The 16,420-nt window shown below is 38.6% G+C and overlaps 1 protein-coding gene across 2 annotated transcripts in view; it reads left to right on the top strand.

Annotated features, from left to right (window-relative positions):
- The first annotated feature begins 2,356 nt into the window (after positions 1-2,356).
- POLD3 (DNA polymerase delta 3, accessory subunit) overlaps positions 2,357-16,420 on the top strand; it is a 69,738-nt gene continuing 55,674 nt past the window's right edge. For both annotated transcript variants that reach the window (XM_044668140.1, XM_044668142.1), the window contains exons 1-3: positions 2,357-2,478; positions 10,086-10,141; positions 16,314-16,416. In XM_044668140.1, coding sequence (XP_044524075.1) covers positions 2,419-2,478; positions 10,086-10,141; positions 16,314-16,416 — 219 coding nt within the window. In that variant the 5' untranslated portion in view covers positions 2,357-2,418. The remainder of the gene's footprint in view (positions 2,479-10,085; positions 10,142-16,313; positions 16,417-16,420) is intronic.

Consider the following 16,420-nt stretch of genomic DNA (forward strand, 5'->3'; position numbering starts at 1 on the left):
TCAATAAGAAGGTTTTAATAGGGATGAATTTAAAGTTCTATATTCACTTTTAGGAAATGAACAAGAAATGAAACTATTAGAAAAAGTGGCTGAACAATAGTTTGTCATGGATCATAAATTCAGAACTGGGAGGGATATTATAAATCATTTGATAATAATAGTATTTTTCTTTTTCTTTTTTTTTTTAAACCCTTGTACTTTCGGTGTATTGTCTCATAGGTGGAAGAGTGGTAAGGGTGGGCAATGGGGGTCAAGTGACCTGCCCAGGGTCACACAGCTGGGAAGTGGCTGAGGCCAGGTTTGAACCTAGGACCTCCTGTCTCTAGGTCTGACTCTCACTCCACTGAGCTACCCAGCTGCCCCTGATAATAATAGTATTTTAAGGTTTTCAAAGTGCTTTATAAATATATGTAATTTTATCTTCATTACAAGGAAGGAAAGAAGGAAATAAGCCTTGCATTTTCAAATGCCTACTATGTGCCAGACATTTTACAAAAAGCATCTCATTTGATCCCCATAACAATCCTGGGAGGTAGGTGCCATTAACTCCTTTTTACAGATGAGGAAATGGAGACAGAGATTATGTGATTTGCATAAGGATCACATAGCTGTTAAGTATCTGAGGACAGATTTGGCCTCAGGTTTTCCTGAATCCAAATTCAGTACTCTATCCACTGTGCTACCTGGCTGCTTAATTTTAATCATCTAATCCAAACAAACTAATTAGATAAATGGAGCAAATTTACTGTGGATCAAACATCCTAACCATTCAGTTCAACTTAATCACTTTCAATTGTTTATTTCTCTACTTTAGCCACATACAAAGACGGTCATACCCCTAGTATTGCCAATACCCACAAATATACCATCTCCATATTACCACTTGTGCCCTACTAAGCCTCAGCCTTGGATTCACTCCCACTATCTGCTGCCTTTGTTCCTAAACATGTACTGCTGAACAAAGGTGAAAAAAATCACGAAACTATTCTGAATGGATTACTACAAATTTATGTCACAATCTTAAATGGGCCCTCAGTGCTGCTAGGCAATTTTTCCATATGTCCCTTTATCAGCTCACCATTCCACTCTCTGTAGTGGCTCTTCAAAACCCTTTCATCCCTTTTCAATTCTTCTTCCTCTCATCCTCTCAAATGATAAATTTTTCTCATATTAAAAAAAAACAAAAACACAAAAAACCTGAGGCTATTTGCTGTGAGCTCTCTCTTCTCTACTCTTCTTCATTTCCAATTACTTACATTAATTGCCAAATCCAGAGACCTTTTCTTAATCTTTATTCTTCTTCACTGCTCTGCTGCCTTTGCCACTCAATGGTTGATGCCTTCTTACTGGTGATATTGTGTCCTCTGTAGATTTTCAGGACACTACTTTCTCTTTGTTCTCTCCTTACCTATCAGTCTGCTTTGCTGGATCCTCATACACAGTCATGCCTTCCAACCATAGGTGTTCCTCAAGGTTCAGTCCGATGCCCTCTTCTCTTTATCTGTCATAGCACTTGGTGGCCTTATCAGCTTTGGTGGGTTTAATTACCATCACTCTTACTCCAGATACATCACTCTTTCTACTATGTAGTCCAATTTCACCATTTCAGGGATGAAATGAGACAGAAGCCTAAGTTTTCTGGCTCTGAATATTTACACTTTTCCATATTTGGAACCTGAATCAAGGGGCTAGGTCCTCAAAGAAGATACCTGGAGTTAGGAGAACCTGAATTCAAATCCCGATTCAGGTCCTTAGTGCTGTGTGACTGTGTGACCTTGGACAAGTCACTTAACCTCTATTTGTTCAATTTCCTCATCTGTAAAATGGGGTTAATTGTACTGCCTTCTCAGTTGTGGGGGTAAAATAACGTATGTTAAAGTACTCACAACATTACAGAAATGCTGCCTGCTATTGGGTAGAAGGAACCTCATGGATGGAATATGTCTATTTTTACAGGTATAGAAACTGAGGTTCTGGCAGCAAAGGGGGAATAGGGCAAAAGAAAAAGAAGAAAGGCCCTTTCTGGGTCTCAGTTCCCTCTTCTGTAAAATGAGGGGATTGGATTAGGCCTCTAAGGTCCTTTCCATTTAGAAGTTTGGAGTCCTGAACTCTGACCTCAGATGGCTCTCTCTCCAGCTCTCCTTCTTCTCCCCTTTCCTCCACCTCGGCCTCTTTCAGGTCAAGTGAGGAAAAATCTTCTCTTTCCCAGTCGGTCAACCCCGCCTCCTATTTGACCCCTCGGCGGCCGCCGTAGTGCGTCGCTGCCGTCGCCATGGAAACTCTGACCTCGCCGGAAGTACTTGTTCCGGCCCTTCAGTGCGGGGAGACTCGTTTCCCGCCGGCGGGATCTGTATTTATCGTGGCGGCAGCTGCTAGGGCGTCAGAGCAAGAAGTTGGTGATTGTCGAATTCCACCGCCATGGCGGACCAGCTCTATCTGGAGAACATCGACGAGTTCGTCACGGACCAGAACAAGATAGTGAGGAGCTCAGGGCGGAGGAAGGAGGAGGGCGGGAGGGGGCCCGGTGCAGGTTGGAGGGAGAGGACGCCCGCGAGCGGAGCTCGTGCCTCCTAGTCCTCGTGCTGTTGGGCATGCGCGTGATAGGGTCACACACCCCCACCCCCGCACTGCGCTTGATGGTAGAGAGGAAGAAGGAGGAAGTGGAGTGGAGGCATTTGGGATCCCGCACCTCCGGGCCTATGACAGGCGGAAGCTTGGGAGAGAGTGAGCAAGAGGAGGGGAAGATCCCAAGGCTGTTTTAAATTCTAGAATAAAATGCGAGTTTCTCTTTTAGGGCGTTTCTAGTCTTAGCTGCCAGCCCACCTTTCCTGGTTTAGTGTTATGGCTCATGGCTCCTCATGCAACCCAACTAGCCTGCTTGCTTTGCTCTCCTGCAAAGAGCCTTTGTACGGGCTGTCCGGCTTGCCTGAAATGCCCTCCCTCCTTATCTCTTTGTCTCTTAGAATACTGTGGATTCTATCTTAGGCTCCATCTCTGGTCAGCTGTCAAGTCAACATGCATTTATTTATTTTTACATTCTTACTTTCTGTCTTAGATCAGTACTTTGTTATTGGTTCCAAGGCCGAAGAGCAGTAAGGGCTAGGGCCAGGCAATGGAGGTTAAAGGACTTGTCCAGGGTCACACAGCTAGGAAGCGTCTGAGGCCAGATTCAAACTCAAATATTCCCACCTCCAGGACTGGCAGCTCACCCCCCTCTCCCCCCCCTCCCCCCCATGCATCTACTAAACATCTGCTTTGTGCCAAGCATTGACTGTAGTAAGCTCTGGAGATATGAAAAAAAGGCAAAAAGCAGCCCCTCTTCTCAGGGAACTCACAGTCTAATGAAAAAAACTGCATGCAGACAACTATGTCCAAACAATATTTAGACAGGAATCATTGGAAATAATTGACAGAGAAGGCTCTAGAAACTAGGTATGACCAGGCAGGAATAAGGGAAAAGGATCAATAACTGGAATATTTTTTGGGGGGGCCAGACTTGTGATTTCATTAGTATGAGTCCACTCTTTGCCATTCAGATTTGTACCTCTGCAGCTTATAGTTCTAAGAGGTCTTGCCTTGCCCCAAGGTCACAGATTGCCAGATGCTGTAGGACTAGAAACCAGAACTATCTGACCCAGAGCCTGGATGTAACCACTATTCCACCCAGCTTTGCATTGGCCTGTGATAATATAGTACTCTACCTGATTGTGAGACATTATGGTATAGATAGATTTTAAATAGAAAGCACAGCTCATTTCTATCCATCTGCTATTCAAGGCCAACCACACTGGAATAAAAAGAAAAATGAGTTTACATATAGTTATATTTTTAAATTACAGAAGCATCAAATTGTTATACAGTGTAATAAATGTAAACAAAATTCAAGTCTGTCCATGTTCCTTCCAAAGCTATTTTTATTATGGCACCTGAGCTTAGGGTACGTTATTACTCTAATACAGCAGATCTCAAACTTTTGATATCAAAACCCCTTTGCACTCTAAAAATTATTGAAAGCCTCTAAGAGAGCTTTTAAGGTGAGTTATATCCATATTTGAAATTCAAATGGATAAGTTTAACATTTTAAAGTATTTACAGATAACAGTAATAAAGCCATCATATATTAACAAATAACATCTTAATGAAAAATAACTATTTTCCAAAACAAAAAAATTAGTGATAAAAGTAGCAGTGTTTCTTTCTTTCTTTTTTTTTTTTTGCAAATCTCTTTAATGTCTGGTTTAATAGAAGACAGGATTTTCATACCTGCTTCTGCAGTTAGTCTGTTGTGGTTTGTTTTGGTTGAAGTACATGAAGAAAATGTGGTTTCACAAAGATGGAAAGGGGAGTATTTTTAACAGGCAAGTAATATTATTATGAAAATAGATTTAACCTTTAGGGCTCCCTGCGAAAGGGTCTTGGTGGAGACCACTGTTCTTATAAGCCATCAATAATAGTCACATTTTAAGAAAGAATAACTTGTGGTTAAATCATTTAATTTCTCTGAAACCACTAGAATTGGGTAATATCTGCCTAAAAGCCCAGGGAATTTTTCATGGCTAGTATACTTGAGTAGACCATTCAAGTAATATTATCTCCTTTGCTTAAGAATTCTGGTGCTAAAAGCCTTCAGGATGCCCCTAGTCCAGTGATGGGCAACCTTTTGAGGTGTGTCAAAATTTGCCAAAAAACCAAGTATAACTTGGGTATTGTGTTACTTCGAGAAAAAAACCATAATTTTGCGATATTTATAGTTTAAATAACAAAAATGTATAATTGTAATATGTCACTATTTAATAAACCAAAGTAGGTAAATTAATATAGATAGAATTGTCATCTATAGTGCACAGAGTGTCTACACTACAGCAAATGTTTCATCCTCAGCATGCGGCCCCATACTTCTCTGTATGCAGCTGCGTATGGCCGTGTGTCATTAAAAATGGCTATGCGTGTCAGCACGCGTGTCATAGGTTTACCATCACCACCTAGTATATAATAGTCTTTGTTTGCAAATCTAGGTAATTCTGTCCTCCACTCCCACTGCTTTAGTGGGGACTCTTTATTTTTCCTTTGTGTCTCCAGGGCCTTGCACTTGGCAGACAGATGCTTAATGAGAACATGTTTAATTGAATTTAACTTCCAGTCCAACCCTCCATTCTTTGGATATTCCCTTAACTGTGCCACATTCTACTTTCTATCATACTAATTTGTCCCCTAGTAGATGGTAAGCAGATTGAAGGCAGTGATTGTTAGTTTTATTTTTATATCTCTAGCTTGAACTTAATTTTCTTGATTTGAAATAACACTGAGAATTCCAATGGGAAAAGACAGGAAGGAACATATTTGTTTGAAGAGAATCAGAACTAATGAGGAAGATTTTTTTTTTTTTAACCCTTGTACTTCGGTGTATTGTCTCATAGGTGGAAGATTGGTAAGGTTGGGCAATGGGGGTCAAGTGACTTGCCCAGGGTCACACAGCTGGGAAGTGGCTGAGGCCGGGTTTGAACCTAGGACCTCCTGTCTCTAGGCCTGACTCTCAATCCACTGAGCTACCCAGCTGCCCCTGGAAGAATTTGTTTTGACTGTCTTTGAAAGTAAGGATATAAATTTTCTTAATACCTGTTTTTCTAGGGCCAATACAGTGCCCTCCAGTCCTTTAATTTATGTCTGACATTACTGGCTTATTTCTGTATAAATGCTTTTGGTTAAGCTAATGAGGGAAGGAAGTGAGGAAGGTGAAGGTAATAGATAGGAAGGGAGGCTGCATGGAGTCTGGGAATTGGTATGTTGTTTCTGGCACTGAGGGAGGAGGCAAGGATTAAAAATAAAGAATCAAATCTTGTCTAGAGAAGTGACCTCCAAAGTAGTGAACCCCAGGCCCTGTGGGACTGGGTTTTAACTCCATGAGGTAACCAATATAGTAATATATAGTAACCATATAGTAACTTGAGTTGCAGGGGGGCAGCTAGGTGACTCAGTGGATTGAGAGCATTTCTAGAAATGGGAGGTCCTGGGTCAATTTGGCCTCAGAGGCTTCCTGATTGTGTGACCTTGGGCAAGTCACTTAACTTTTATTGCTTAGCTTTTACAGCTCCTCTGCTTTTGGAACCAATACATAGTATTGATTCTAACAAAGTAGGTAAGGATTTAAAAAGAATGAATTGTATACCATTCCTCTTTATGATATTCAACATTGGGACTCAACCCTACCACCATTTCACTGATATCTTCCAATTTGACTCTTCTATCTACTGTAAACTTTCAGGATCTCTTTTCTTCCTTGGGCAGTTTTAACCATTCGTGTAAGCAAAATTCCCCTTCCTATGCCATACCTACAGCTTGTGTCCTAGTACACCTCACTAAGTAGACTAGCTCTCTGGATTTTGCTCTCTTGGGCAGTGGCTAGTAAGTTAAGATAAAACTTTTTTGGTGGGACAGTGAACTGCATAGAATAAATGACTATGGATGGGTGATGATCTGCATTGTAGACCTCTTTATATTATCTTTCCCTGAAAACATACCTGTCTTCTGAATTTCCCTAGATTAATTAGATTGCAAACAATCTCAGTAATATCCTGACTTCCTATTTTTTCACACCATGTATCCAAATATGTTGCCAAGTTATACCCACAGCTTCTCATAAATATCTTTTCACTCACATAGCTACTACCCTTGTTCAGTCCCTAATGCAAACTGGCTTCTGACCTTATCATTCCACCAAAACTGCTTTCTCCAAAGTTACTAATGATCTCTTAGTTGCCAAGTCCAATGACCTTTCCTCAATCTTCGTCCTTCTTGACCTTTCTCTAACTTTTGACATTATTGTTCACCTTCTCCTTCTTGATGTTATCTTCCCTGTAGTTTTTCTGAACTCCACTCTCTTGCTTCTCCTCCTTCCTATGTGACCACTCCTTCTATGCCTCCTTTGCTGAATTCTCCTCTAGATCATGCCCTCCAACAATAAATGTTCCACAGGATTCTGTGGCCTCATTTCTTCTTCCTTTATACAATTTCACTTGGTGTTCTCATCAGCTTAATTACTGTCTCTATGATTCTCAAATTTATCTTTCCTGCCCCTCCCTCTCTGCTGACCTCCAGTTTCACATTTCTACTGTTTTTCAGACATCTCAAACTGCATGTCCACTAGCTTAAACTCAACATATCCAAAACACAATTCATTATCTTTCCCCCTAGTCCTTCCTCTTTTGCCTTTCCTATTATTGTAGAGGGTAATAACATCCTTCTAATGTTGGATTCACAGCCTAGGAATCATTCTGGATTCCCTACTGTCTCTGATCCCCACTAATATCCAAACTGTTGCCAAGAATTTACCTGTCATTCATACACTAAAAAGATTTTTCTATCCTTCAGTGTTACTTCTCTTACTCAATAAACTTTAATTGCTCCTTATTGCTTCTGTGCTCAAATACAAAGTCCTCTGATCAAAGTCCTTTATAACCTAGCCCCCTTTTACCTTTCTAGTCCTCTTAAACCTTATTCCTCACAATGTATTCTTCCATCCAGTGACACTTACTTTCTGTCTTTGCCATAAACAAGATGTTCCATCTCCAGAGCCTAGGCATTTTCTCTGGTTGTCCTTAATGCCTGGAATGCTTTCTCCCTTTATGTCTACCATCTTCCTTTATTTCCTTCAAGTCTCAATTGAAATCCCATCTTCTAAAAGAAGTTTTTTCCAACCTATCTTAATTCTAATTCTTTTAATTATTTCCTATATATTCTGCATATAGCATTTAAAAATATGTTTGTTAGCATGTTGTCTATTCCATTATTGTTGTTTTTTTTAAACCTATACCTCCTGTCTTAGAATGGATACAAAGTATTGCTACCAAGGCAGAAGAGTGGTAAGGGCTAGATAGTAGTGGTTAAGTGTCTTCCCCAGGGTCACACTGCTAGGAAGTATCTGAGGCCAGATTTGAACCTAAGTCCTCCCAATCCTAGGCCTGGCACTCTATCCACTTTGCTACCTTTCTTTCCTTCCCTCATTAGATTAGAAATTCTTTCAAGTCAGGGACTTGTATTTTGCTCTTTCTGTATCCTTAGCACTTAGCAAAGTACGTGTTTAATAAATGTATTGATTGATATTACTTAATAGTGGTTCATATATCCTCAGATACATCCTTGATTTTACCTATTTGGAAGTTCTCACCACCTAGGCAGATTATTATCCATCCATGTCTTCTCATTCTGTGCTGTTCTTATGTATGTTCTTCAGAAAGTTCACCAGAGGGCATCCATCCAGTTTTCTTCCTCATTTTCTCTTCTGTATAAGCACTTTACAGGAGTCATCACATGAATGTTGGAATCTGGAAGATAGACATTCTGCATCCATTTGGTCTTTACAGTGTGAATAAATGAATAGGTGTCCAAGTTTTAGCACTTACTTTACTTTGATTTAACTCAGGGATAAAATTATTATGTTAGGTATCATTATTTTTGTATTCCCTTTCCCATTTCTGATTTTCAATGGCTTTCTTAAATAATTCAGGGTTGAATTCTTAATTATATGCCATTTTAAAAAATGAAAATCAAATAAACAATATTTATAAAATACTTAGTATATAGTGCCTGGCTCATAGAAGGTACTATATTATAATACTAGTTATGATTGCTATTATTGCAATTTGTTCTTTTTATTGTAAATTCTCATTTTAGTTCTCATAGGAAGATGGTCTGACTGTACACAAAAAAGAATAACTTCTATATCCATGTTAAATCTTTTCCTCTGTTAAAATGTGTTTAGTCCTTGTAATAGTTGCTACTTGTCTGTCCAGTGCTTCTAATTCTTTTTCTGAAGAAAGGTTTCATGGTATAGAGCAGTGGTTCCCAAACTTTCCAGAAAAAATATTACTTAGCCCCCTGGAAATTAATTTTTTATTAAATTTTAATAGCAATTAATAGGAAAGATAAATGCACCTGTGGCCATCACTACTCCCCTGGATCGCTGCAGCACCCACTAGGGAGCAGTGGCGTCCACTTTGGGAGTCACTGGTATAGAGGCATGTAGCTTCTTTATAATCTGAAACTCTTTGGCTTCTCTTGTTTCTTTCTCCTGGACCATATTTTCTTGTATATTTCTCCCCATCCTTACCTTTTCCTACCTTTGTATTGAAATCATCACATATCAGAGTGTATGTTGATTTAATTTGAAGAATCAAGTTCTTTTCAGAATTTCTCTACAACTTCTTAATCAGTGATTGATGATACATAAGCTACAATTATTTTCTTGGTGGGCTTTTCATAAATACTTGTCAGTACCGTAATACATGATGACCCTCAGTCCCTAAGAAATAGTATTTCCTGTAGCTTTAGGGTATAAAATAATGATTACAGCTAACATTTATGCAGTGCTTTATGGTTTCCTAGTGTTTCATTGTTATTATCTCATTTGTTCCTCAAAACTACTTAGTGAGGTAGAGATGGTTCTTTTCCCTTTTTTTTCAGGTAAGGAAACTGATGGCTAAGTGAGGTTAAGTGACTTGCCCAGGTTCACACAGCTAGTTACTATCTGAGATATGATTCAGTTTAAGACTTTAGTAAAAGTTTAGTACTCTGAGGGCAGCTGGGTAGCTCAGTGGATTGAGAGTCAGGCCTAGAGACGGGAGGTCCTGGGTTCAAGTTTGGCCTCAGACACTTCCCAGCTGTGTGACCCTGGGCAAGTCACTTGACCCCCATTGCCCACCCTTACCACTCTTCCACCTAGAAGCCAATACACAGAAGTTAAGGGTTTAAAAAAAAAAAAGTTTAGCATTCTGTCTACAGCATCACTTAGCTGTGATAAAACCCAGTCAGTCTGCTTTCTCGTTTCCCAGGAGTAGTCATGAGCACCTGCAACTTCTTTCAATAGCGAGTAATAGTTTCAGGCTGGATGTGAACTCAGGTCTTCCTTACTCCAAGTCTAGCACTTTATTAAGTGTGCCACCTAGAATGAAAGCTCCTTGAGGGCAGGGACTATCTTTTTTTTTTTTTTCTTGTATTTGTTGGTTTCATAGGTGTGAGCCTGTGCCCTGCATTCTACATGATAACATTTTGATACATCATAACATTTTGAAAATTGTTTTCTTTTCTAGGTGACCTACAAATGGCTCAGCTACACACTAGGGGTCCATGTTAACCAGGCCAAACAGTAAGTAACTAGCTTATTCAAAAACATTACCGATTATAATTACTTTTTTTAGTAAACTCTTAAGTTTCTTTTCCATTTAAAACAAAACAAAACTAGGTTACTGTTATGAATTGTAACTTATTTAGGACAAGTGAAAAAGAACATTGATTGATTATTTCATTATTATTTTTGTTGCTCTTAACAAGTTTTTATGAAGCTCCCTATCTCTGAAGTATTCATATTATTCATCCCTTTCTATAAGGCTGGCCTACCTCATTTTCCATTTCCTGGATGCCTTTTACTCTACTTGGTAATGTTCTATAAATTACTCATATCCATTGTATACTATTTCCATTGTCCTTTGGGTCACCTCAGATTTTGATTATTTAGATATTGTTGTGTTTCTTGATTTGCAGCCATATAATATGACCAGAAGACTATTGGACTTTTTGGATAGGGAGCAGTTTAGGATTGTTGACTTTGCTGCACTATTTGCCAAATCCATCCACCTTTCTCTCTTTCTGCTGTTCTGGGCCCAACTCATTATCCATCTGCCATGTTCATCTAAGATACATGTACTGGTGAACTACCTCACTGTAATTGATTTCTAACTGCAATTCATAGTTTTCACAGCAGGCATTCTCCATCAGTTTTATCCTCTATGGATCATTCATCTTCTCTCTTTGGTATTCTTGGGTTTCCTTGAGTGTTTGGAGGCTTGTTTCAGTTGACACATTATTGTCCACAAACAGGAGCATCTGGTGGATCTCACCATCTCTAGAAAATATTTCTTCCACTTGGATTTTGTTGGCAGCATCTTCTGTGAGAGATGAATTTGAGTACCTTTGAACATGCATCTCTTTTTTATTGTTTCTCAGGTGATCATTGTTCAAAGATCATTTTCTTATGGAAATTCTCAAAGAGTCTTATATGATCTTAACATTTTTGTGGGAGACATTTTGATAGAGGAAAGTATTTAATAATCCATTTTGTTTCTTGAATTAAATGCTTAAAAAAAAACCCAATGGGGAAGCTAGGTGGCTCAGTCTATTGAGAGCTAGGCTTAGAGATAGGAAATCCTGTTGCAAATCTGGCCTCAGACACTTCCTGCGTGACCCTGGACAAGTCACTTAACTCTCATTGCCTGGCCCTTACCACTCTTCTGCCTTAAAACCAACACACAGTATTGATTCTCAGATGGAAGGTAAGTGTTTAAAAAAAAAAAAACCAAAACCCAACAAATAGTGGAATTTTGTATTCTTTCTGTCTTTCAGGTGGTTGTGACCATGAAGATGTCTATTCTGTTAGCTTTCCTTTTTTTTTTTTTTAAAACCTTTACCATCTGTCTCAGAATTGATTCTGATTATTAGTTCCAAGGCAGAAGAGCTGTAAATGGTAGGTAGTTAGGGCTAAATGACTTGCCCTGGGTCACACAGCTAGGAAGTGTCTGAGATTAGATTTGAAAGTTATTAGAAAGGCACATTGGTCAGTAGTTACTGATGCTATCTGAGTCACCTGTAGGGGGATAATGATAACATTTACAATTTTTTCCAGTAATCTGCTATTTTTCCTTCTTAAAGATATTTTAAAAGCTTGATCCTTCAATACTTTCATTATTGCATATTCATCTTCCAGTATGGAATTATACTTGTCCTTGATCTGGTTGAGCTGTTCTTCCCAGTTTCATTTTTTAAAGTTGTAATTCCACTTCTGGGCAGCATATTTGAGGCTGAGATTAAAGATCAGAGATGATAGTTCCCTAGATTAGAGGATAAAAATTTTGGGAGGAAGTCTAATTTTTGTTCTCTTGGTTTTACCTCTAAATGTTCTTAGGATAATCTACCTTATTTGGGTTTCACTGCAAGATCTTTGCACTCATTTTCCTTGCCATTCGTTTTTCCTTCTATCATCATTCCCTGTCATGTTTTCAGTCTTTTGATTCAGTTCTAGTATTAGGATAGTTAGATGGTGCCTTGGATAGAGTACTGGCCTGAATTCAAATGTGGCCTTAGGCATTTACTAACTGGGTGACTTTGGGCCCATCGGCTTAATCTCTGCCTCACTTTCCTTATCTATAAAATGTGAATAATAGTAGTACCTCCATCCCAGAGTTGTTGTGGGGACCAAATGAGATAACAATTATAAAGTGCTTATTTAGTCCAGTGCCTGGCACATAGTAAAAGGTAAATAAATGTTAGCTATATTTAACTATTTTTTCAAGTTTTTTAATTTTCTAATTTTTCTAGGAGCTTGTTCTGCCAGTTAAGGTCTTGTACCTCTTTTGCTTAGCTATTTATTCTCTTTCTAAATCTTTCGGTCAGCAGTTTCATTTCCTTTCTCATTCTTGCCTTTACAGTTCTCAATTCCTTTGTCTTTTTAAAAAACTTTTATTCTGAACTTAATAAACACTAAATAAAATGAATATTTATTTACATAATAGAAAAGAAGAAAGGGATTGCACATGATATTGCTGACCTCTCAAGAATTGCTTGTTTTTGCTTTTAAGTATGTATTCAACAATAGCTTTCAAAGCTACCCTGCTTGTTTGTGCTTCTTTCTGGTCTTTCTTTTCTTGGCATTTAAAAAAAAATGCTGTAATGACATTGCTTTCTTCTTTTTGACTACCTTATTTCTGTCTACCCTTAAACTCCCACTCCCTACCTCACTGAAACAAAATGAAAAAAGCCCATGTTAATATGCAGTCAAGCAAAGCAAATTCCAGCATTGTCTATGTCTGAAAATATATACCTTATTCTTCATCGTGGGTCCAGCACCTCTTTGTAAAGAGATGGGTAGCATGTTACATCTTCATTCTTCTCTAATTAGAGCTAGTCTTTTTGGCTTGGTGGCACAGATGGGACACTGGGCCTGGAATCAGAATGATCTGAGTCAAATCCAGTCTCAGATTCTTAAAAGCTGTATGGCTACCTAGGCAAGTCATTTAGCCTCTCTCTGCCTCAGTTTCCCCATCAGTAAAATAGTAATCATAAAAGTATCTCATCCTAGGGTTATGGTGAGGATAAATGAGATAATATTTGTGAAGTGCTTTGCAAACCACGAAGTACTATCTAAGTCCTATTGTTATCATTACTGTTTTGATTAGAGACTTAGCTTTCAAAGTTGATTTTCTTTATAATGTTATTGTAAATGTTATTCTCTTTATTCTGCTCACTTGATTCTGTATCACTTTATCTTTTCCTGGTTAATCTGAGATGATCCTTTTCCTTATGTTTTACAGTGGAATAATATTCTATCACATCCATATGCCATAATTATTTAGCCATTTTCTAATAGCTAGGTATTGTAGGAATTAAATTTTAATGGTTTGACTAAAATATATGAAAATTATAAATAATACGGTGGTTGCTGATTTAAAATATAGCTCAAAATCCAAATGGCTTTTAATAGTTTTTATTTACAAAAGAGGTGGAAAGAGTGAAAGTAGAGAAATACAAAAAGGAATAGAGAAGATGTTTAGCCTATCACATTAAATATTGCTCTGGTGCTCAACTTGTTAACCCTCTCAACTGAAGTTAAATTCTCTCCGGAAGTCAGGAAAGGAAAACCAGCTATTCACTCACCCAAGTTCCCTCCAAGAGGCAGGTCAAGATAACTCAAGCTGAAGATGACTCCTGAAGCTGACTTCTTTCTTGAAATTGACTTCCTTCTTGAAGCTGACTTCTGAGCCCCAGAAATTCAGGGCCTTTTATAGTGGCTTCTTGTCCCTTCTCAATCACAGCTTCCAAATTGCCCAGCACTCCCCAGGGGAGAAGTGTCTTGTGGGATCCATTTCTCACCTCTGAAGGTATTAATTCTTATTATAGGCCTCTGAAGGTGTAAACCTTTTTTTATCATGGGATTCATACTTTCTGACTGACTGGGTTAAAAGGGTGGAGCTCTCTTTACTTAGTGGTTAGCTTGGCACTAAGTAGGGGTTCTAAAAGAAAAAGTTGACTAAGTGTTAACTCAAAGTAGACAAAGAGAATAAAGAATTCCCTTTCACAGTATCCCTTGGTTTCCAGTTCTTGACTACTACAAAAAGAATTATTATAAATATTTTTGTACCTAATGTTATAAAAAGGAGGATAGCTATTAGAGGCTTGAAAGATTGTAGATTGGATTGGATTTGGTGGGAGAGAGAGCACACTCTCACCCATGGCCTCTGTGTAGGTGCTGCTGGCAAAAGGCTATGCCTCTCCTCTCCTGACAGGCTTGCTAAACTGAGCCTGTCAGCTATCCCCTTTTAACAGTTGCCCAGATAGGGAACCACTGAGAAGTTAGATGTGTAGTTAACCTCTCTAGTTCCTCAGCCTGGGGTTGGAATAAATATTGATAAGGGCTATTGGTATGCTGTTTGAATAATGGTGAAGATCTGACTGTGATTGACTCCTCTTCCCAAGGGCTTAGATATATTGACCACTCAGGAAGGGTACTTGGTAATAAAGTACTATATTTAATTTCTAAGTAATGGGGTTAGGAACAAGGGAAAAGGATGGAGGATTTTGGGAATCTTATTTGCTAATAGTGTAAGCTAATGATCAAACTATTGGAGATTGCTAGATCAAGTAGAGACTGGAGGTTCTTCACCCTCTCACTAACTCTGGCCTGACTTGGCCAGAACCAAGCCAAAGATTAGGGAAACCTGTTGATGATCTTTGATGACAGTATCACTGTTCTCTCTCAGCTCTATTGACAAATTATGGTAATTGCTCTCTAGCTCTCTCAGTAAGGCAAGTTGGGTTGCAGGTTCAGGCCTACCCTCAACCTCCCACCTCCCAAGTTCTGCTCCAGACTGAGCCAACTTGTGCTGTGCCTGGTGGGTATTTATAGGGTTGGCTCCACTTTTGCCCTGGCTCATGGCATCTGGGTACATTCTGAGGTGTTCAACTGCCAGTCTTGTCACTCAAAGGTGGTGTCCATCTTGTCCCAGAAATTTCAATACAACACTAAAAGTCTTTTTCCTATTTTGTGTTATAGGCCTAGTGGTGTTTCTACTGTGTCAAAGTTTAGTAACACAGTTCAGTGACTTTTTGGACTTAGTTTCCTTAGACGAACCAATTCATATTATTGTCATTATATATACTTATACTGTACAGTATTTATATGTACTGTCATTAGTGCCCTAATTTTCCTGTTTTCTCAGCTCCTCCAGCAATTTTTTCCTTTGTCATCTGGTGAATGTGAGGTGGAATGTCAATGTTGCTTTAGTTTGCATTTCTCAAATTGCTAGTAATTTGAAGATTTTTTTTCATGTTTGATAATTTGGATTTCTTTTTTTAAGAACAGTCTATTCATATTCTTTGACTATCTATTAGGGCATGGTTCTTCTTGTTTATTTAAATGAATTCCTTATATATTTTGATATGTTCTTTATCAGATATAATTGTTATAAAGATTTTTCTGCAGTTATCAGTTTCCCCACATTAATTTCCTTTCTCACTCTTTCCTGTGCAGCTTTCATTTCATTGATATTCTTGCTTCATTGATTCTAAGAATTCTGTGATTTACTCTTTGAGGATAGAAATAGGGACTAGATTGGGCCAGAGACCTTTGGTTGGTCTACTTAACAGCAGTACCCTCTATGTCCTTGCCTGGACTGTTATATAATTGTTTTTAGTCATATCCAACTCTTTGTGACCCCTTTTGAGATTTTCTTCCCAAAGAAACTGGAGTGGTTTGCCATTTCCATCTCTAGCTCATTTTTACAAATGAGAAAACTGAAGCAAACAACTTGCTTAGGGTCACACAGCTAGTGTGTGTGTCTTAGTGTCTGAGATCTAATTTGAACTCAGGGTTTCCAGACTCTAGGCCCAGAGCTCTATCCACTGTATCCCTTAGCTTGCCTGGATTGGATTTGGATCATGATCAGACTAAGGGAAGAGTCTTTGATTATTTCATTTAATGGAATTATCTCTTAAGTTTACCTTTGGTCCCTGAAAGAAGGATCCTTAGTGAAAGTGGTTAAAGCTATATTAAATAGTTTTAGAAAAATGATTCTTTAGGTTCCATTGATGTTTAAAAATTTTTTTTCTCAACTAATAAGGCATTTATTTGTTTTCCTTCCCATCTTCCCTGATATCCCATGGCGGGGGGAGGGACAAGCACCAAACCCAAATCCTTGTAATAAATATGCAGTCAATCAAAAGAAGCCCTTGATTTACTTGTTCCTCCTCTTCTGTTTTGTGTGGATCAGGATGCTATATGATTATGTCGAAAGGAAGAGAAAGGAAAATTCAGGAGCCCAGCTACATGTCACCTACTTAGTGTCGGGGAATCTTGTTCAGAATGGAAACTCTGTAA

This window comes from Gracilinanus agilis, chromosome 3 (assembly GCF_016433145.1).
Source record: "Gracilinanus agilis isolate LMUSP501 chromosome 3, AgileGrace, whole genome shotgun sequence".
Taxonomy (NCBI): Eukaryota; Metazoa; Chordata; class Mammalia; order Didelphimorphia; family Didelphidae; genus Gracilinanus; species Gracilinanus agilis.